This window comes from Ornithodoros turicata, chromosome 9 (genome assembly GCF_037126465.1).
Source record: "Ornithodoros turicata isolate Travis chromosome 9, ASM3712646v1, whole genome shotgun sequence".
Lineage (NCBI taxonomy): Eukaryota > Metazoa > Arthropoda > Arachnida > Ixodida > Argasidae > Ornithodoros > Ornithodoros turicata.
The window spans coordinates 5,642,350-5,664,132 of NC_088209.1; the positions used below are offsets into that span (position 1 = coordinate 5,642,350).

General features: G+C 46.9%; 1 protein-coding gene across 1 annotated transcript in view; it reads right to left on the bottom strand.

The window, feature by feature from the left end:
- Window positions 1-2,901: 2,901 nt before the first annotated feature.
- Window positions 2,902-21,783, bottom strand: part of LOC135368068 (baculoviral IAP repeat-containing protein 2-like) — an 81,260-nt gene continuing 62,378 nt past the window's right edge. Inside the window, exons 5-7 of the mRNA XM_064601142.1 lie at window positions 15,440-15,618; window positions 7,399-7,642; window positions 2,902-3,258 (exon numbers count right to left, since the gene is read on the bottom strand). Of these exons, the coding sequence (XP_064457212.1) occupies window positions 3,089-3,258; window positions 7,399-7,642; window positions 15,440-15,618 (593 nt within the window). The 3' untranslated portion in view covers window positions 2,902-3,088. The remainder of the gene's footprint in view (window positions 3,259-7,398; window positions 7,643-15,439; window positions 15,619-21,783) is intronic.

Below are 21,783 nucleotides of genomic sequence, written 5' to 3' on the forward strand. Positions count from 1 at the left end.
GAAAAGCGTAAAAGCATGAAAAGCAGCGAGAGCAACAAAGGGTTGCCAAACCGAAACTTTAGAGAGGATCACGTGGTGGACAGGAAGTAATGGCGGTTTTGACAGGAGCGATCGCCAGAGGGGTGCCACGGAAATCTGCTCGAAACGGCCGCTCCTGTGTTTCTTTCCTCCATGAAGAAATGTCATATTTGCGAACTCTAAAAGTCACCTCGCTGCACACAAGTCTCGCATTTGTTCCGGTTATGACTTATGGCCCATATGATTTCGCGTGTTGACATGTTTGAGTTATGCACATCTTTCCAGCGGAAACTGCAGTTATACTCACTTAAACGCCATAAACGCACAATGTTGTCATTGACGCACTATTAGCAGGAGTCACTCCAGCATATATGGAAAAGTCTGACGCCTCCACCTGTGCCTGAATAAAGCACATGACGTTCGTAGCACATCATTCTGCATTCGCTTGTCGTCACCCCCCAGAGCATAAAAGCCATCCCAGGCAAAAATCTGGACTGGCCCCAGAATGGTTCCAGTTGAATCTGGACTGGTTCCAGTTGAATGTGAATGGTCCCAGCTGGATTCCCACTGACTGGTTTCACTTTGGTGACATCAGTGGTACCACTCTGGTCTCAGATGGTTGCAGAAATTACAGCTGGAGCCTCACAGGTACCATTTTGTTTCCAGAATAGTCAATTAACCTACTTGAGACCAAGCTGGGCGGCTTCCCGGCCTCCCATTTGAGATTTCGTCTTGTCTACACTTACCATATATCCTTACGGTTTTGTTTGATCTATTACTCTATGTATTTTTGGCACGTGCATGATCTCTTTTATTGCTTTTGATCCAGGTGCGCACTTCTGCGATCAAATATATGATTTAACCAATTCGTGCGCACAGCATATTCTCATCTGAAGGTGAATATCATTACACGATACTAAGTACCAGCGAAATGTAAAAAAATACATTCCAACAGTGACAAAAAACAAGTTAAAGAATTAGAAGAAAGAAAACGAAAAACTAAGAAAAGGTAACTGCAGAGGTTGACGCAATGCAGAACCATGAAGGCGCCACGGCGGCTACATATTCAAACAGCGAGGTGCGAGAGCGAGAGGGTGAGAGGCGAGAGTGACAGGTTACAGATGACAAGCCGCATAGCCCCGGGGACAACGAGCAGCCTCCAGGTCACGTCACACTGCAATACCGCGCACAGGCTGAGGTCCAGAGACGGAGGAAAACGTGGTAGAAGGATTCTGTAATCAGTAAGCACGGGCATTGCAGTATAGGGAGAATACTAGACCAGGGCAGAGAGACAGACAGAATCTTTGGTAACCTGGCCTTTGATCATTGGACCATTCTTGGAAGAGCACAAGGCTTTTAACTGGTTGAGACATTCTGAAGGTTATGTTTTCGGAACGAACGCTGAACAATTCACTGTTATACATGATGCGCACGTCTTAAACGATTAGGCCATTGGTGAAAACCGTGAGATGCGTCGGATATGAGAGGCGGAGAAGAAAAATAAAGAATGGTGGCTGTTTAATTGTAGTTAACAATTCCTTAACACTAGGTTGACGTTAATTCAGTACTTTCGTGAGATATGGCGAGCCTTGAATCCTCAAGGTAACCATAGCATTTTGTGTCTTTCAGCGAGTGGGCCAGGGCGCAGAGCGCAGTTCTAGTTGATCAGGCCATTCCATCACCGCCTCCTCCACGTTGAGTGGTCGACGGTTTTGCTCATCCAAGGCACTCTTCAGAGACTGTCGACTTCATGTGAACCATACACCGATGTGTGCTTTGCGTCCCCCGGTGTTCCACAGATTGGACAGTTCTATTGAATTGGTTTGATTTGTAAACGAAAAAAAAATGGAGATGTTAGTCCCGATCCACTACAGACTACTGACCCGGACTGACTACTCCAGGAGGTGTTATTCAGAGAAGAAAAGGAAACTACACAAATCTATGCAATTTGAAACGGAATACATGAAAACACCACCACAAAACTTGGCACCATAGGCAACACTGTAGGAGAGTTCATGTGTGAACATCAATGTTCAAAAACGAAGAGCGCCACAGAATGTCAAAGAAGTCCGTCGAGACAAGGAATCGCACAAGGGCGCGTATGGCAGGTATGAGCTGATTTCCAGGCCAGCAACCAAGAATTTTTTGGTGGAGTTTAGACGATTGTCCAGGCGGGCCAGCGATGACACACCGGTACAACGGTGTGCACTGTACCTCGGGCAGTATTGGAGTGTATGATCCACGTCTTCAACAACATCACGCAGACCACAGTTTGGGGACGAAACCTTGCCGAGCTTAAAGAATAATCGGCCACTGTATGGCACGTTGAGGCGGAGCCCTTAGATGAGCGACGTGATGGATCGAGGAAGCGTTGAGGGCATAGAAAAACGGATGTCTGGGCCTACCCTGCGCAGGAATGACGTAGAAGGAACAGAAGCCAGTGTTCAGGAACAGGGAGCCAGTGTTCACTGCACAGACGCCTCATTAGAATACCAACTGCTTGCTTCGCGTCCGCTTGGGACGTAGATTGGGTCGGTACACCACGTGGCCACATGAGCCCGTGTCGCAGGTAGGCTAGGTGTTGACGGGATGGAATGTAGCTCAGCCACAGCAGCTGACGTCGGGTGCGGCAGCCTAGCTTTTCTTTTAATCGACAGCTCAGCAATTACGAATGCACAGGCGCAACAGGTTTGTGTCGATGAGCCGCCAGTAGAGATTTTTTTGACAGTACGACGTTCCTGCGACTCCTATATCTTGTGCAGGAATAGTTCTTTTAGAGAAGGATTGAGCTGCTGACGACGAAATATGAACCCTATGAACTTTGGTATCTTATACGCGAGGCGATATGTGGTGGTGACAATTAACGACAACCCAACGGAAGCGTGTTGGTTATAGATATACATTGTGGGAGAAAGCGAACAGAACAGCAATGACAGACAGCTAGACATCGAAGTACATGGCGAAGTAGACGGCGAAGTTTGAGGCGAGTACATGCCGACACTACATACCCTCTACTGCACCGGAGGAACAATAACTGTGTAGTAAATGTACGCATACATTTCATCAGGCATCAGAAGTACACAATGCTTCTCGAGATGACCCGGCTGTAGCACACTGGGCAACAGCGGCTCATAAAAGCACAGTTTTCGCATGTGAGTAAATGACTGCAAGGTAGAAAGACGACGTTGCGGTCGCCCCTCAAGCACAGCACGCACTTTGTTACGCCTTCCTGCTTCGGCTCTGAAAAGTGCAAATAAAGACACTGTGAGCTGAACACATAACATTCCTCGAAAAATTTATGTCTACTTGGCTGTGCTATACTGATATGACTGTAACTGTTATGGCTGCCCATCTGCCCCACATGGAGGTCATATGTGTGACACCATAAAATAACAACAAACAAGTTGCATTGATATATTTTTTCTTTAATGTTTACGTACATCATAAAAGCGTCTTTAGTGCTGATTATTAACGGAGATTAGGTTGCCCTCTGTGTCTCTTACTAATTTGAGGTTATCCGGATGTTTCGCGACAGCAAACATACCAGACCACGTATGTAAATACAGGGGTTGATCCGTTCATGCACTGTAGTGTCCCCTAGCTTACAGAATATTCTTGAATGATTCCTTCACACATTTCCAGATAATTCCAAATTAGGCATCGCTTCGAAACGCCGTGTGGTTCTACAATGCCAAATACCGCCATTGCGCCCGTCTCGATGTTATCAGTGCTATACACACTAAAGTGGAACAGTGAAATGGAACCTCAGCAAGTTGCAAGTTAGGTCGCGGCCGAGGCAGGTAGCAATGTGGAGTAGGTAAGCATTGCTTCCCGCACCGTGCGTCTGCTATTTACGCGCGTGTTAAGGTACGTTCGCATGCGTTCCAGTCGATTTCGAAATTGAGGTGTCAGTTTGTTCCTCGGAGACCACTGACCACGGTGTGGAAAATCCCACGCCAAATGGTGGAGCGTCTTTGACTGCTATTCGATGGAATACACGACAAGAGCACACCCCGGATGTTGGGAGTATGCCGGAATTCCCTTTCTGGAAAAACGAGAAAACTTCATTCCCTGCACCAGCAATCAGAGCACGGCCTTGAGAAAAGAAATCCTATGGCGATGTGGGCGCCTGGGCAGCGAGCGACCCAAGCAGCACAATGTACTGAAAGTCGAGTGCAATTCGCGTTTTCGACGACCTGTAGGTGGCGCATCTTAACTCCAACATGGCGAACGTATCCAGGTTGTCACTTAGTTTCGATTTTGAGATTGCTGAACTGCAATGTTGATTCTCGACGCGTTGAAGGCGAACGAGTATTAAACGCTGCTGATATACTTCTGGCAGGCGTAACCGAGTTGTCCAAAGAGAAGGCTATAGTTGTCGCGTATTATTTGCGAAGTTCCGGCGTGTTTGATCAACCACACTTCGTGAAGATGAATTTCACGTTTACCTGTTGTGAGGCCGAAATAGCAAGCAGCGAGTGTCCTGTGCTGCAGGAATGTCAGAGACATGCAAGCACACGATATCTGTACTGATGCTCTCTTACAGATAAGATCTTCTAAGTGTGTAGCGCGTGTACGAATGTAGTTTAGAATTTATAGGGTAATGTTGCCACATCCGTGTGTCACTGATGCGTATGTTTTTGGGAAACCTTAACGAAACGTCGCATTCTTTCTGCATTCTTTCCCAAGTGGTTTGACGCGCTGATTCAAATGCACAGTTACAAAACTGACTTGATATACGTTTTCGCGCTATCCCTTGTACTTTATTGCACATAATGGCTACTCAAGTTTGAAAAATATTGTTGTGTTTTGCCTAGACTAGGTTTTGCTTCCCTTCCTGACGTGAGTTGCACAGAAGTGTGCTTCAGAAAAAAAAGAAAAAAGAAGAAAGAAAGAAAAGAAAAAGAACGTTCATCAGATATGTAGGCAGTACCGCTCCAAGAGCTCTGCCATACACACATAAGCATTGCTGATGTAACAGGTTTGCTGATTTTGCGTCGCTCAATCCATCTCTTCCGAGGATGCGTCAAAGTAGGCGGTGTTCCATGTGTGGAAAGAAGAAAACGTGGAAAGACAAACTGCATGCTGTCCCCTCGGCGCGCATAGTGGCGTTGTGGCACAGAACAAAAGTCGTTTGGTTTAGTTTGCTGGTCGTTGTCTGCAATGTTTCCTTCATTCATGATTTCAACAGCAAAATACAAGTGCAGCTCAGCGACCCATGCGAAAAGCAGCAAGTTTTCCGCAAGTGAACGCGGGGTCGTCGGCCGTGTGTACCTGGATCGGCTAGTCCCGAGTTTCACCGCTGTGCGGCGTCGATTTGGCGAAAAACGCGAATAGGAGTGGACGGTATGTGGCTTATCAGTGTTCCGTAGTTTCAAGAGTCTGTTCAAGGTCTTCCACCTACCCGTCCACCCCTATTGCACTGGGCTTTCAGGACATTGTGCTGCTTGGGGAGGATCTCTGATTCATCCTGTTAGAGAGTGACGTCACGGTGATCTCATTGTTGCGCGAGCCTCCGCAGCTGCGGAAGCAGCGTTGATGTACATAATTCGTTTATTTAATATCGAGGTCGGCTTCAGACGCAAAAATTAGAAAAAGCAACAACAAACAACTAAGTCGATTGTCAGCGGATGCTGAACATGGTCGTTTACTTTGTTTCATAGATGTATTTGTAAAAATGCGACTGTCCCTTCAAAGAACCCTAGGTGGTCGAAATTATCCTCTGTCCTACCAGGCTGCGCGTGCAGCATGTAGCCACACAAATGTGGGCGGACTTCCGTTCACAATGAGCAAGAAGGCAGTTTACCGCCACAGCGGTGGTGAATCACCCACCTTATCGTCATGCAATATGCCTGCGTGTGTGTTTGTCCGTTGAGAAGTTCACGGTTTATCAGAATCGGACTTGATTGATACTGTCTTCAGGCGGCATTCGGGCTCATAGATAGGGGATTTCTGAATATGTTCAACCTGATTCCGGCCATCCGTCTATCGGAACTTTCCTTAACATCACCGCTACATAAACCTGTACTGCGGCTGATGAAACATATCGCAACTATAATTGGTCGAGTTTAGAACAATTTCAAGTGTTACTATGGTGCGTTTGTTTTCTTCATGAAATGGGGCTCGCGGTAAGACCACTCTACTGTACCTCTCGTCTACGGTGCAACTCCGCCTTCTCAGTATCGTTCGTCCTGCCTGTGCCTCAGTTTGAAATCGTGAACTCTCTTCTTGAACAGAAGAACAGTCTCTATTCTTCTTCCACAAGAAGAGCAGCCTCTGTACGAAATATCGGCGTCTCTCGTCATGGGGCAACTCCCTTATTCCCACGCTAAATAGTTTGGCTATTATGTGAATTGATCACAAGAACGATGAAGAGAGTATGCCGGCATTCCCTCTCTCCAAAAACGAGAAAATGTCATTCCCTCAGACTCACTGAGGGCGCGACCTTGACAAAGGGAATGTCGTGGCCATGCGCGCGTCTCATAGAGTAAAGCCTAATTTCCACCTGCGGGAGACGTACACCTATTGCGGTCCCGCACCGCCCGCAAGGTGGACAGCGGTGACACTCGCGCCTCAGCCACGTTGCTCAACTTGTCGTTATGAGACGTGAATGCGCGGGACGTCACTCAACATCCACAACGGATGCAGCCTACATGCCACGCCCACAAAGCGCCGCCGCAGCGCTCGGCTGATAAATCCTACTGGCCACCGCGCCCGCGATTAGTGGCGCACAGCTCGACTGATCGAGGTGGCTCGGCAGAAGAGTCCTCGGGGCTGTGTCAAGGACGCCATTCACGCTGCGGTGCGTGCCCGCGGGTGCCCGCACGGCAGCTCCCCGCAAATGAGAACGAAGGTTTACAGGGAGTCTGGGCTGCATCTTTCTCGTATGCGCGCCACAGCCGTTTATTGGGCCGTGTGCTGAGGTTTCGGCGCATGGTCGAGGACCTATACGGTCCTACTAGGGGTCGGGCTATACGGCTGCCACTAGGGGTCGGGTGTGTGCAGTTGGTGTATTTAAGCTGTGTCTCTGCCATTAAAGTTGTTTGTCAGTCAGTGCTTCGTCTGTTTTGTCTCTCTGTGTCCCCTGCACCGGGGTTTTATCGCTCCTAGGATATACCACCAAACAGCCCGGTTTTTATCGCTTTTTGACCTATAAGTGTTCGCAATGAATCTCCACGGCTCCACTGTGGTGTCGCTTATGATCAGAGATGCCTCGCGACGTTATGCCATCAATTATCGTAGAAATACAGAGCCACGTAGATGCAAATGCGTCTTTTATGTGTATATAAATATGTCTTTTATGTGTATCTAGGACAACGTGAGACGAATTGCTGTGACCCCTTTATACACTGTCGTACAAGGAGGAAGACGTTTACTTACTGAAGCCTCTGGTTATTCCCACGTTGCTGGACAAGGGAACGACGTCTGCCAGTGCTCTACGTACGTCTTCCTCATCAAGCACGTCAATTAACCCTGTGGAATTTAGCCTTCTCAGTATCGCCACCTTGATGATGACGATGTCAAAGCCCCGCTGGACTAGACGTTGAATGGCGGGTGTGCTCATGAGGTGACGTAGGACGTTCTGAGTCGAGTCGTCCACGAGGGTAGATTCTACTACTTCGCGCTGAAACATGAATCGTTAGTTCAGGCAAAACCCAAAGCATGACAAAATACCCTCAGCTCTTTAAAAAAAAAGACATACGAAGAAGAAAAACACTATTCGAATAGTAAGCTTCATTGGGGTGAGGAGTGAAAGAATGCGAAGCTAGACATTCCACGTCATATATTTATATACAGGGCGTTTCTTTTTAGCTACCACAAATTTTCATAAAAAGGGGAGTTGTCTTAGGACGCTTTTACCCTTGCGACATACCACAGCATACCACAGTGTCAAAGACAACCGTGAAGACCCCCGGAGAACTGCTGTTTGGTCTTCCCTTCACAACAGCTTCGAATATACAGCATCCTCAGGAGCATTCAGACAACATGCTCAACGACCAGGTTGTCGGAGCGAACCGAAAACCAGAACCGAAAACTGAAAAAAAAAAAACGCTATTTTGGTGCGAACCGGAACGGAATCGAAACTGTATACGTTTTTTTTTTTCGCTCAGGAGGGAAACCTAACAATTCATTTAACGGTTTTCGGTCGAATAAAAAACTTCGCCGGTTTGGACTACGGATAGGCGAATGAAACAGACGTCGTGTGCTCTGAAGTCATGTCATGGATACTATACGAGGGTTACGGTTACGGTGGAATGTATGTCGGTATACTGTGACCCTTAGGCTCCCTTTCTAGCATTTTATTGTTCGCGCAAATAGACTTAGAGGTACATATGACCGGTTGTGACTCTCTATACCAATGTGCCGTAGTGTTCGTTTTAATTTCATCCGCCCAAACTCTCCTGAACCCTCCTGCGACCCAAGGAGGCTGCGTATCGGCTTCTCTATCCTATCGATAATGTCGCGCAACGCGTTCCTTGTTTGAAAGCAACAAAGTTGAATACATTTACGTACCCGTGATGGCAGGCGCGTTCGAACTGGCGCCTCTTTTGTGGACAGGACACGAAGAAAAGAAAACGGAGCCGTCGAGCGCATTTGTGAGTGAAAGTGTTCCTCGATTTGCTTGGTACACGTGCGGTGGTTCTTGCCTGCTAGGAAGCAGCAACAGACGTTCGGATGGGACGCGATCGCACCAATCCAGCAAGAAAGTACTTTACGTATGACGTCGCGACAAACAAGTCCGGGTATGTCATGCGCTTCAAGAAAGGAGAACGCCTATTTGAACAGACAGTCACCTACAGGAACCAGGAGCTGCCGATTTCACTGCTGCCTATTAATATTAAATACCATGTATGCGGAATAAAGGGGTTTACATTTTGCAATTTTTTTTTTTTAGTGAATATGCACACCACAAGCGGAACCGGTTAAAACCGGTATGAACCGTTATTTTTTTGCTCCGGAGCAGAACCAGTACCGGATCGTTTATGATAGGACCAGAACGAAAACCGGAACGAAAAACGTTTCGGTTCGACGCCCTATCAACGACTCAAGCCAAGCGACTGCGAAATACAAAGTACGACAGCCAGTTTACATTCGGATGTTCCACAGCGGGCCGAATCCTTCACAAAACGGATATAACTGGTGATACTGCAGCCATGGTAACTGCACCCAGCCTTTTGAATTTCCCTCCGTCCACGGAGACGTTGGACATTTTTGTCCGACACGTTCTCGTCCATCCAGGCATTCGGGGTCCCGATACCGGGCGGTGGGGCCATTAAGGTATCTGCGTATGCAGACGATGTCACACTCTTTCTGCGGGATTTGGAGTCTATACATAATATCTGTAACGCTTTTCACCTGTACTCTCTCCTTTCAGGCGCTCAGCTGAACTCATCAAAGAGAAAGATCATGGTATTGGGTTCTTTCTCTGTGCCAGCCGTGGTTCCGTTCTCTCAGTGTACGGCGCTGCGCGTTCTGGAGATCCTTTTTGACAGGCGAGGGATCCAAGCTGCAAACTGGGACTCTGGTATTACTGCTGTGAATGCGAAAGTTCGATCGGCGCAATGTTCGCTGAGCAGAGTTATTTCATTCGCTCTCTCCTTTGCGCTCGTTTGTGGCACTTGGGGCAGATCTTGCCTGCTCCTCCTCGAATTGTCATTCGCTTGCCATCTTGTTTTCGTTCTTTTGGCCTGGAAGGCAAGCAGTGGTTAACCGCCCAACGTTGATGCTTTCAGTTTCTTTGGGTGGCTGGAGTATACCAAACATCTCGGTTATCTGGTCAATGTCTGGCGTTTAAGGTTCTATTAAGGGTACTTCGTGATGTCACGTGTGCAGCGAACCCACTGGCAGTGTACTTTTGTTCTGAACAGACGCGCTTCGTACCAGGTCTTCCTCCACTGGACAGTCAAGTAAGCGCTGCAGCACCTCTTCAGCCGCATGGCTCGTTGGTGGACTTTCTGTGTCGGATACAGCACCACTTGCGGGACAGGGACGTCTTGGAAGTGCCAACTGTCCGGACTTCTGAGCGCCTAGCACTGACGGCGGACGAGGCTCGTGCCCGCCTTCGTAACTTGCGTCTTCCCTTCCGGAGTCACATGTTTAACGACCTCTCCGGTTCGTCACGTGACTTGATGTGGCAAGCCTGGTGGGATGCCCTGCCTACCCTCGGGCGCCTCTCTCGAATGGGTGCAACAAGAAACTCCTCTTGTTGCTTCTGTAATCAAGAAGAAACCTTGCACCACATATTTTACGAATGCCGGGTTTCAAAATGTTTCTGGTCGCGAACTGCGCCTGTCTTCTCGTGGCGGTGCCCGTTAGAGTGGAGTGCCCTCCGTGTCGCACCGCGATCGGTAACGCATCGGCTATGCCGCTTGGTTACGTTTTTAGGGTTTCATGTTTTCTGGAGGACCCGTAACAGGGCGGTGGTGAGACGTGCGAGGTTCCTTCCGGTCCGGGCATCAGTGGCATCCCTTCATGGTGAGGTGCGAAACTTCTTGATCCGTGAGGCACCACTTGGACCTCTCTGCTTTCTCATTGACGTGACTAGCCACGAACGTTTTCACCGTGAAAAATTCCTTAATATTTTTCACGCACTGTTGAGTCGTCTTACCAGTCACCTCTATACAGTGTTAAAACATCAAATGAAAGCTGGTCTTATCTCTCCTTCTTAGTTCTCTCTCTTCACGATTTTAGCACTGTACAGGTTTTCTTCCTCATAGTCCACTGGTTCATCGTATGTAATGTTCTTCACTTTTTCGTTGTATGCACTGTTCTTCACTGTCTCTTTTTATCTACCACTGATATTCGTTGTGTGTTATTCACTGCTTTCACTGTACATATCATCAGGTTAATGTAATAAATTTGGTTTCTTTATATATATTGATTTGTATGTCAAAATTCGGGGATGGATATTGTGCTACTGATACATTAACGCAAGTGCGTGTTTCAGGATTTGTTCCATGACCAGAATTCAGGGACACCGACTGCAAAGCTCGCTTCGCCGTATACTAAAGTAACATGCAGGGCAGCCAGCTTGATAGGCCGGCACGAGGATATGCGATGAGGAATAAAATGCGAAGCGGTGTGGAAGGGAGATAAGAGGGAACTTCTGCGTCACATAGTCACGAGCGCCGGCCTTTAGGACGTTACAACAATGAAGCGCACACGCGAGGCCTCGTGCTTAGATCTAAAATCAAAGCCGTAAGGCATGGACTCCAGCAGGCTTCTGCTCTGGTTGAATGTCGTGGAACAATTGAAATTGAAATTTGCGGTTGAGGGGGGGGGAAGTACGTGAAGTGACATGATTTGTCGGCATGGAGAGAGGTATGGGGGGCATCCAATATGGATCTTCCATGGACATGCGAAGAGTGACGATAATTACATTCGTGTTTTAATGCTGCAGAAGCAGTCACAGCGTTGATAAACTAACTTTTAGAGCAAAAACAACAAGAAAAATAAGCAAGGCGAGGCAGTCGTTAAGGTGATATTTTGCGGTCAACGAACACGGGACAACGGCATACAAGGAGTGTTACGGCGTAAGTTCGTCGAGAAGCACAGTAACAATAACAATAATTAATCAGGGATACTGAGGAGCATCGTAAAAAATAGCCGAGCATCACGCTGTGCGCAGCTCCCACAGGACAGCACGCGACGAATTTTTCAGCGCAATCGTTGTCAGTCCGACGAGAGGAAGTTGAAAACTCAGACCACACAGGAATCGTATAAAGAGATAACACAGGCATGGCTTATCGCGCCCGGCTTCCACTGGGATCATGCTTCCCCTCTCGCAATTTCAGAAACAGTAACTTTTTCTACTATCACTCCTGTAACCTGTGTTATTATTATTTTTTTGCAACCTCTTTTCGTCGGACTGACATCGATTGCGCCCAAAAAATAGCGCGTTATGCTGGGGAGATCCAAAAAGAGATCCGTTTTCGGTCTTTTTTTGACGAGATAGCTCATCGCTGTCACATCATGAATTTGAGTAAATTCAGCGTGCCCTTCATATTGGTGGGGTAAAAGATTGACCTTGACTAGGGAAATTTCCGAGTTCAGTTCGCAAATATTTACGTAGCTAAACTTACCTTACATGACATTGACATCATGAGGCGGCAAAAGTCTACTAAGAACAAACGCCGTTGAGCGAATGATTCTTAGTTGCGTTATTGTCTCACATTGTCTATTCAATGTCACGTTCTCATGGGCACCCCTGCGTAAGCAGCACAATACACCGAAAGTCGAGTGCAATAGGGGTGGACGGTATGTGTCTTATCAATGTTCTTTTGTTTCACGAGTCTGTTCAAGGGCTTCCACCTACACGTCCACCCCAATTGCACTCGGCTTTCAGCACATTGTGCTGCTTGGGTGCATACAGGGGGAATGGGAAACCTTATAAATTAAAATGGGAAATCTTCAGCATGACATTTGTGAGGGTTTTTGTCACCCGAACAGGCTGTTTGGATGGCTGTACCTCATTAATTAGGCTCATTATCTTAATTGTTGTATGACGTCATAACTGTTCCGAACACGTCCACGGGCGATTGACCCTCGTGCAAGGGGTTGTGCCTGCAGTCATACATAGTGCAGTCACTCCGCAGCTTACGAGAGCAGTGGTGGTACAGTTGTCAAGCCAAGTTGTAAAGCTCTGGCGTCGACGACTTCAGCGACGCCGAGCGAACGGTGACGTCTGCTATAGCTCAAGTGGGACTACAGACGGCTCTTCAATTCTTGGAGGACAATGAGCAGCGAACTCCACGTGTTGCCGACGTTTTGCTAATGTGCAACAAATTAGGCCTTCAAGCAGGCAGTAATTCGGGAACTGTTTCAGAAAACCTACCGCGTTTTTGTTATTTCCCTGGGATACGATAATATGGACGATTCGCTTTATGGACGATATTGGTTGGAGACGAAAGTGTCCATATTAACGAGGCACGACTGTATTTCCTCTTTCACTCGCATATGCGGTACCTATCGTTCAAAGGCCTTCACTATTTTTTAAAACCCAGTGGTCTTTATAACGCACGTGTTGACAAGCGACTCTTCTGGCAGTTGTTACGGGTTTTGGGTGTCAAATTTTCGTGGAAACATTCTGAAAGCTCTTGTATTAGGCACTGAAATGGTGTGTTGCGGCCATGGGCTTTCTAGTTAACGAAAAACAAAACAACGTTGCCTTCCCTTGACGAAATTCTTAGTCCAATTAGGCTAATTAGACTAATTAATGATATACACTTAAAGAAAATACCTGTTTGGGAAGCAAAAATCGTCACAAGTGTCGTGCAGAAGGTTTCGAATTTTTATCCCACGTAGATTTTCTTTTAATAGTTGGGCGTCGCCCTTTCGTGCTACACCCCGTATATTTGCTTGACGCCACAGGAAAAATCGTATCTTCATGACTGAAGGTTAAAAGCTCGCCAAGATAGGTTGCGTTCATGTACTCATTTTTCTTTTGACGTGTGCGATGGTGCTGCGGTTTACGAGCCCAGTATGTCAAATCAAACTCGCAATCTTTCTGTTGATTTATCTAGCCAGATTTGCGAATAATATAGGCCCTCTGGGTTTTCCGGTTTTGAGGACGAACAACTTGACTGGAGTATGGACATGACGGGGCTTTGCGCGACGGTGTATCATTTTGAAAATCATAAGTAAGTGGCTTTATTGCTAGTTCATGATGTATTTCTCTCGAACACACCTGCAGAGGTGTCACAAAAGACGCGTCCCCTTAACCAATCAGGCGTCAAAACGATGTTATTTGGGATGGTCGTTCGTAAGAGCGTACTATGCGGTGATGTGTTTATTTTTCGTATGTCGGCACAGTTCCCTCAGAAGTCGGCCCAGGACGCACATTCTCCCAGGGCATCAGTCGTGACGTTGCCCATCTCTGTAGGGCCGACAACGGCGAGCCCTTTCACCACCACCACCGTTTATTTTTCAAAACAAAAGCAAAAAGAAAAATTGACGTTCATTTTGTCTTATCTTACCTTAAAGGAGCATGGAATTAACATTTAAAATGGCTCGAATCCCTGCTTCATCTGTGGAGCTGTCCACCAGGAGCCACCATGCAAAATATTTTCGCTCTGTGGTGTACTGCGACTGCGCAATAAAATTTACAAAAGAAAATCAGAGAAAGTAGTCGCAGACGAGAGACACGAGCCTCGCGTGGAGTAGAAACTGCCTCAGTGCTTTTTCTCTTCTTACTTTTTTTTTTCTTCTCGGCTCACGGGCGGCTTATACATACTGGAGCTGCGCTGTTGGACGTCACTGGTTACGTGCCGGAGCCAGACATGTAGAAGATACTCGAAAAACGTATTTAAAATAAGGTACTAAATACTGTGATCGTAAAGTAATTAAAATACAGTTTAAATATTCATAAAATTTATGTATTTAGAGTAGAGTAGTAAACACTTCGAAAAGTATTTACGATACATTCAATATACTAGAGTCAGAATTAAGGCTTCAGCAAGGCCGCGGACAACCTTCTGAGAAGCAAGCTGAACTCAATGGCGAAATGTTCCTTGGGGCGATGACCTTTCTTTGTAACCCTTAGTTTACCTCTTCGTTTCCTCTTTGTCACCCAATAGTTTGCCTCGGCTTTCTGGAATTGTAACATGCAAGTTGATAGCCAGCCCTGTTCGCCCCTCTTCTCCGTGGTCGTCGCACGACACGTGGTGCGTGGTTGGCGAACGGAGGTATTGTAAAGAAAGCTCAATATTTGCCAATGGCCCCATGAAAATCAAACCAGTCTGCATACTCCCCGAAAAGGTAAAAGTAATTGGAGTAGCAAATACGAAAAAAAAGTATTTTAAATAGAGTACGAAATACCTTTTTGTAAAAGTACTGAGTAAGACATTTAAATACCAACAAAAGTATTTAAGATACAGTGTTTGAAGTACGATACTCCAAATACCTACATGTGTGGCCGGAGCCTGTGAGACGTCACGACGTCTTCTCGTTCGCCGATGCGCTCTTTGGATGTGGAGAGGGTTTTTTAAAGATGTGCGGACACAGCCTTGCGCGTGCTCTGTAGGTCACCGGCGCTCATCGTTATTTCGCAGGAGCCCATTTTGTTTGTTGCAGAAGACGCCGCAGCGAAAAAAAAAAAGAATCGGGAGATGACTTCCATGCTCCTTTACTTCATTACCCGCGTGCTTTGCGTGAGAATCAAGCGTCCAATAAAACAATTAATTCCTATCTCTCTCGAAATGACATATATCGAGTAATATTGACAGACGTGATGGAAAACACATTAATACTTTTGTGGGCTGCAGAACAGTCGTACATGTCCGTCATTTCGTGCAGGCGAACGCGCTGCCAACTGCGTGTTTGTGTGTGTGTGTGTTTTTCTTTTTTCCTTTTTTAAATTTCTAACAAGTGACACAAACTTCGAGCATGTTTTTCTCTTTGAGCCTGTGTAGTAGCAACTCACCTGCAAAGTGCTGAGTATCTGCATCTGTCTCACATTGGTAGCGGCACCGTCATCCAACATACGTTGGACATAACAGCGGCACGGGGAGAATTTAGTGTGATCTGCACATGCATCGTCCTCATCGCCTCGCCAGGCCCTGGGTCGGCCGCACTGGAAGCACGTGGCGCAATCATCATAGCCTGTAGAAATAGAAGAGAATTTTACAACTCTTGCTACAAAGGCAATGCCTGCTACACGTGAGTAATGCCGCCATATTTTCGATCCACCATCAGGAACCTCAAGAGCATAGCCCACCTCTCAATGGACGACCTGCACCCCTATGTCGCCGATCATATTTCACTTCAGAGCATGCTGCAACTTCGTAACTTTTATGATTAAAAATGTAATTAACAATTTTTATGTAATTAGTCATTTGACGGTTGAGCCTGGCCCCATCGTAGGACGCGGACCACGCAGATCATGACAAGGATAACGTAGCCGAAAAGCGTAGTCGAGGGACCAATACAGAAGAAGTGTTGATTCTCTTTTTTTGCTTTTCTTTTCTCCTAAACACGGACACTTCTGATATAGATATCACTGAGGACGACCCCTTAGGTACATTTCGGGATGCTGCAAACGAACTTCATTTCATACACAAACTCCCAAATGTGGTAGCGTTACAGTTTCTGTTCACCTTACGTGTACACCTAGCCACAATTTTTATAATATTATTACAGCTTCTGGATGTCAACATCAGTTATGCACCCACGGAACTGCCCCGGCTGTACCTGCCAAGGTAAAGGCAACGCCCACAGAACCATTAACCGCCCACCAACATCCAGCGAACGTCGGCTACGTTTTAACTACGCCCGTCCCAGGCAGAAATCTAGAGTGGGACCCTTTCAAAATGGTTTAACGAACTGGTCCCACTCTGGCCCCACTCTGGTAATGGTGCCACTCTGGTACCACCCTGGTAATGGTCCCACTCTGGTCCCACTTGCCAAGTGGTCCCATGGGGGACCAGTTCGTTAAACCACTTCATAATGGGACCACTCTGGAGTGGGACCACTTCAAAGTGGTTTATTGGACAGGTACTACCGCCCTAATCAAGAGAAAATTATGCGAAATGGACGTCGCAGGACCGCCGATGCGGACCTTCGAGGGACCTGTGGAGGATCTCTATTCCGGCCCCATAGGTATCGCGCGCCTATGGAAATATCGAAATTTCAATCATGAGATAAACACAAGGACGCAAGCATGCAGTCAAAATATTTTATTTCTATGTGGACTTTATTTACATGTGCATTCGCACATGCCTGCCATCACATCAGCAGTATAAATAATGAAAGAACGTGACAAGGTGCCATATCCAGATCATTCCCGTTCATACAGATCGTGATTATAATAATAATAACAATAATAATAATAATAATAATTTTTATTAGTGCCCAAGAACGGCCGCTAAGGCCATGGTGTTGGCGCACACAATACACATAACTCACAGTGGATACAATACAGACATAAACGCACAAATAATTATGTACAGACATATATATAATAGATATACAGTGGGATACTAGCAGAGGTACATTACAAACATAACAGGCATACGTACTTACATATTTACAGACAATTTACAGACAAACACTGAGATATTTGTCTTGCGTGTGAACGAGACAACCTTCGTCTTTGCGCTGTTAACTTTGAGACCGTTGGCACTGCACCATGACAGTATATTGGATATATCAGCCTGTAGCTGTAAGCAGTCGGAAACCGAAGAGATCACTTTCACTAATTTGAAATCATCCGCATACTGAAGTAGAGTAGAATGTTTGAGGCAGGATGACATGTCATTCACAAAAATATTAAAAAGCAGGGGACCTAGGTTATGTTACCGCCATGTTATGTAAACAAGAAAAAAAAGACATCCATGTTGCTCGCCGTATCGTTAGTTGGAATCGTGCATGGAATCGACGCAACTGCATCCTCACGCTCCTTCATGGCTTATGAATGGCTACCAGTCTATATTGTTCCTTTCTGTGTCTTCCGGCCTCTGGAACTCAGTGGCCAAGTTCTGCCGCTGAGGCACACTGATAAAAACGACAGAAATAGTACAGACATCATCGGTCTCTACCTTTGGCACGTACGCATACGAGCGTTCAGCCATACTTCCCGTTTACCTAGCATTCTTATCTGTAACGCATAAGACAGTAAATCATTCCAAGACAGCTCACAGAAGAAAACATCCCACACTCTCTGGGAGACGCTGAGGCGCACACAGCAATGAATGGCCGATGTGAGCGGTATAGCCGTTTAAGCCTGAAAGAACATCAAGAACACAGTGAGTGGATTACAAAATAAAACTAGCACACACGCGCTAATATTCCAATATTACAAGTTCAGCTAGGATCGATTGATTTTTTTTTTTTCACTAGACAGTGGGCTAAAGCGACTTGATGAACAAAGGAGTCTAAAACGCGAGCGCTAACAAACAAAGGCACCACGGCCGTTTACCTCTTTCGGTCATAGATAGTGGCCCCCGATGGAGAATCCGTTACCTACAAGGCATATTCACCTAACTCTCCACAAAATTCAAGCTGTACTGGTGCTGTTCGCGTTGAAAATTACCGTATTACTATCGTGAGCTAGAATGACTGGTGTGGTTACCGGCCTATCCAATGCATGGGAGCGCTTGGTCGCGGCCTTGGCACTCGACCACGTGCGATTGTTTACATGGATGCGCTGAAGCTCGCTGCGCGCCTTGTGGAAGGATTTTTGTGGGGATCCGAGGTACTCTTCTGTTTCGTATCACGTGCCCTTTCCGTTAAATTCAGAGGATCGCATCGCGCAGGCCGAGAAACGGAACAGTGTCGATGGGTGGTTTATCAAGAGCATCACGAGCTCAGTGCAAGGTCGTTGCTTGCTGAGGCTATCTCTCACTCTCTTGCAATTGATAATTTGTTGCTTACAACAATGATCATTAGCGATGCAACAGTCTTTGCATATTGCCGTATTTTCGCTCAGACTTGAGGGATATTTGCGCTTCGGGGAACCCTTCGAGTAGAATTGGCAATGTGTTGGGCGTTCGCTCGCACCGCGTGCACAATCTATAAGCAACTTGTACAACTTGTACCCCGCCGAAAAGCTGATAGCTTCCTCAGCCGGAATTGAATCCACAACTTGACCCCAAGCAACTGAGGGTTTTAGTAAGGGGGCCTCCATAAATCAATGATTAAATATGCGTACAGTTCGTTAAACGAAGTGCAATGGCTATTCCTTGCAATCTAACTGTGCTTGTTTTCTCGCATATTTAAATGGGCTATCGCATAAGGACCGCGTCCAGGCGCAAGTATGCAAGGATTGTGTATCGAAGGCAAGGGAAGGGCCACTAGAGGACCTCACAGTATTACCCGAGGCAGCGCGGTTTCAATAGAGAAAGCAGCAGATAAAAATCGTACATTTTCTCATTTCACACAGTTTTCAGAAACCGTTTGTCGCAGTGATTCACAGGTTAGAGCGCAGGAGTCGGACTCGTGCGTAGTGCAAGAATTAAGGGTTTGTGATGCGTATTCTTTCGCGTTTTATTAGGCCGGTAAGTGGCCGGATAAGTAGGGAAGCGCACCAACTGTGAGTAGTATAGAAATGTGTCCTATAGCCGAGAGTTTTCTCTAATCCAATTCCAATCCAATTCTGAGCCATAATCCAGTTCTAATCCAACACAATCCAGTTCTAATCCAACACATGCCAAATCCAAAGCCATGTGATTGGCCGCCATTAGCTCCGCCCACTTCACGTTGATTGGCCCATGCTAAGCCTACTGATCTTTGATTGGCTGAACGTAGCTCCGCTCCTTTATGCTAATTAGTTGGCTTGGCTCCGCCCAGTTCACTCTGAATGGCCCGTGCTAAGGCTACTGATCATTGATTGGTTGACTGTAGCTCCGCCCCTTTATGCTAATTACTCGGCTCCGCCCACTTTTACGCTGATTGGTGCATGCATATCGCTGAGCACAGCTCCACCCCTTTATGCTAATTAACCGGCTCCGCTGATTGATCTATTCTAAGCTTACTGATCACTCTCCCAGACTTTCTAAGCCCTCTGATTGGCCGTCCCCAATTTAAGCCTACTGATTGGCCCATTCTAAGCCCACTGATTGGTCCGCTGAACATAGCCTTTGTTAGCGCCCGCCAGATGGCAGCGGCCCCGCTGCGGCTTTATCTCAGATGTTCAAACTTACCTATTTACTGGCTCCACCCACTTCATGCTGATTGGTTCATTCTAGGCCTACTGATTCAGGCGTCTAAGCCAAAGCCTACTTATCACCCTCCCAGCGCTCTGATTGGCTGTCCCCAATGTAAGCCTACCGATTAGCCCTCGCTGGCCCGTTCTAAACCCACTGACACCAGATGGCGCAACTCTTTACTGGCTCCGCCTACTTTACGCTGATAGGCCCTTCACAACGATTGGTCCATTCTAAGCCTACCGATGGCTGGCCCTGATTGGTCCACGCTACGCCTACTGAATGGTGATTGGCTTACCTGAATTTCTCGCTGCTAAGCCAGGCAGCAGCTTCAGACAAGACACACGACAATTGTTGATTTCAACCTTTATTTGGTACAACAGCCTCCTAGTCCAGCTGGGGGTTGGTTCAGCTGCATCAGAGAGATCATTGGTCCATAATTCTATGCGGTCATCTCTCGCGCTCATTGCTCACTCAGCTCCCTCGGTAGATTCCAACTGTTATTGGTTCATCTAACTGCAAGTGGTCTGCTCGTTTGTCCATCTGACTGCAAGTGGCCGCTCACCCACCTCCTTATTGGTTCTAGTTGGTCACAGCTCCCTCATAGGCTCCAACTCCGATTGGTCCATCTAACAGCAAGTGGTCACTCACCCACTCCTATTGATCCATTGAACTGCAAGCCACTCATTGCTCACTCACACTCATCTCTAGATGAGATAAATTTAACTGTGGGAGATTGTAACTTTTACCATAAGATAAGTTTAGCGGGGGTCATACGCTAGTAGGCTCCAACTGCTATTGGCCCGTGCTAACCGCATGCCTCCACCCTGCTGCTCATTGGTTCACAACGTTTCTGCGCATGCTCTGGCGGCGCCGAAGAAGCTTCCCTACACATTTAATACAAATTATGCTATTGGCCCAGCTGCGTCATAGGGCACGGCTTGTTTCTGCTGTGGCTCGCCCTGATTGGTCCATGCTACTTACCTCGTGATGCAACTCTTTAATGGCTCTACCCACTTCGCGTTGATTGGTCCATTCTAAGCCTACTGACTTCTAACCCAGTCCACGCTAAGCCTACTGATCACTTTACCAGACTTTCTAAACGCTCTAATTGGCTGCTACCGATTGGCCCTCACTGGCCCGTTCTAAGCCCACTGACACCAGATGGGGCAACTCTTCACCAGCTCTGCCTACTTCATGCTGATTGGTCCAATCTAAGCCTACTGACTTCTAAGCCGAACCACGCTAAGCCTACTGATTGTCCCTTCACACCGAAGCCTACCGATGTCGGGCGCTGATTGGTCCACGCTAAGCCTACTGAACAGTGATTGGCTAGCCTGTCGCTCCTAAACCACACTGCAGCAGCTTCAGACGAGACACACGACAATTGTTGATTTCAACCTTTATTTGGTACAACAGCCTCCTGGTCCAGCTGTGGGATGGTTCAGCTGCATCCAGAGAGATCATTAGTCCCGGTCATCTCTTGCGCTCATTGGTCACTCAGCTCCCTCAATAGACACCAACTGCTATCGGTTCATCTAACTGCAAGTGGTCTGCTCATTGGCCCATCTGACTACAAGCCTCTCATTGGTCACTTATGTCTAGGGCTCCCTAACAGGCTCCAACCTTTTCACATGCTCTGCCCTACACATACAAGTGATGGTGCCGCTTGTGATTACAGCAGCTTGTGATTGTGATGGACAGCTTCCATTGCATTGGTGACTCATTTCTATCCAACTGGTTCATACTTCTAGAGAGCCAGCGTTAGAAGGCTGAACAGCTTACATGCTGCCGCCTCCCGCTGTTCACATAGACACAGTTGGAAATGAATTGGAATCTGGAATTGTGTTCCTTCATACTCAGCTTGGGTTGAGTACGGGCGTGCATAGCACCAACCAATTTCGGTTTAATAAGCGTTGGAGCCTTATCACATAGCATCACTGTGCTCTATCATTCTGCTTGATTTAGATAATTTCTTATGTTGAACGCACACTGTCTAAAACTGCATGGGCAGGTTAAAGTCGCGTGAGCTGTCCAGGCGGCCGAAATTCGCGCGCTGCTGTACCGCTAGTTTATGAATCCATGTGCCAGTCAGTGACGCTCTTAAGGTGAGCCCATATTTTTT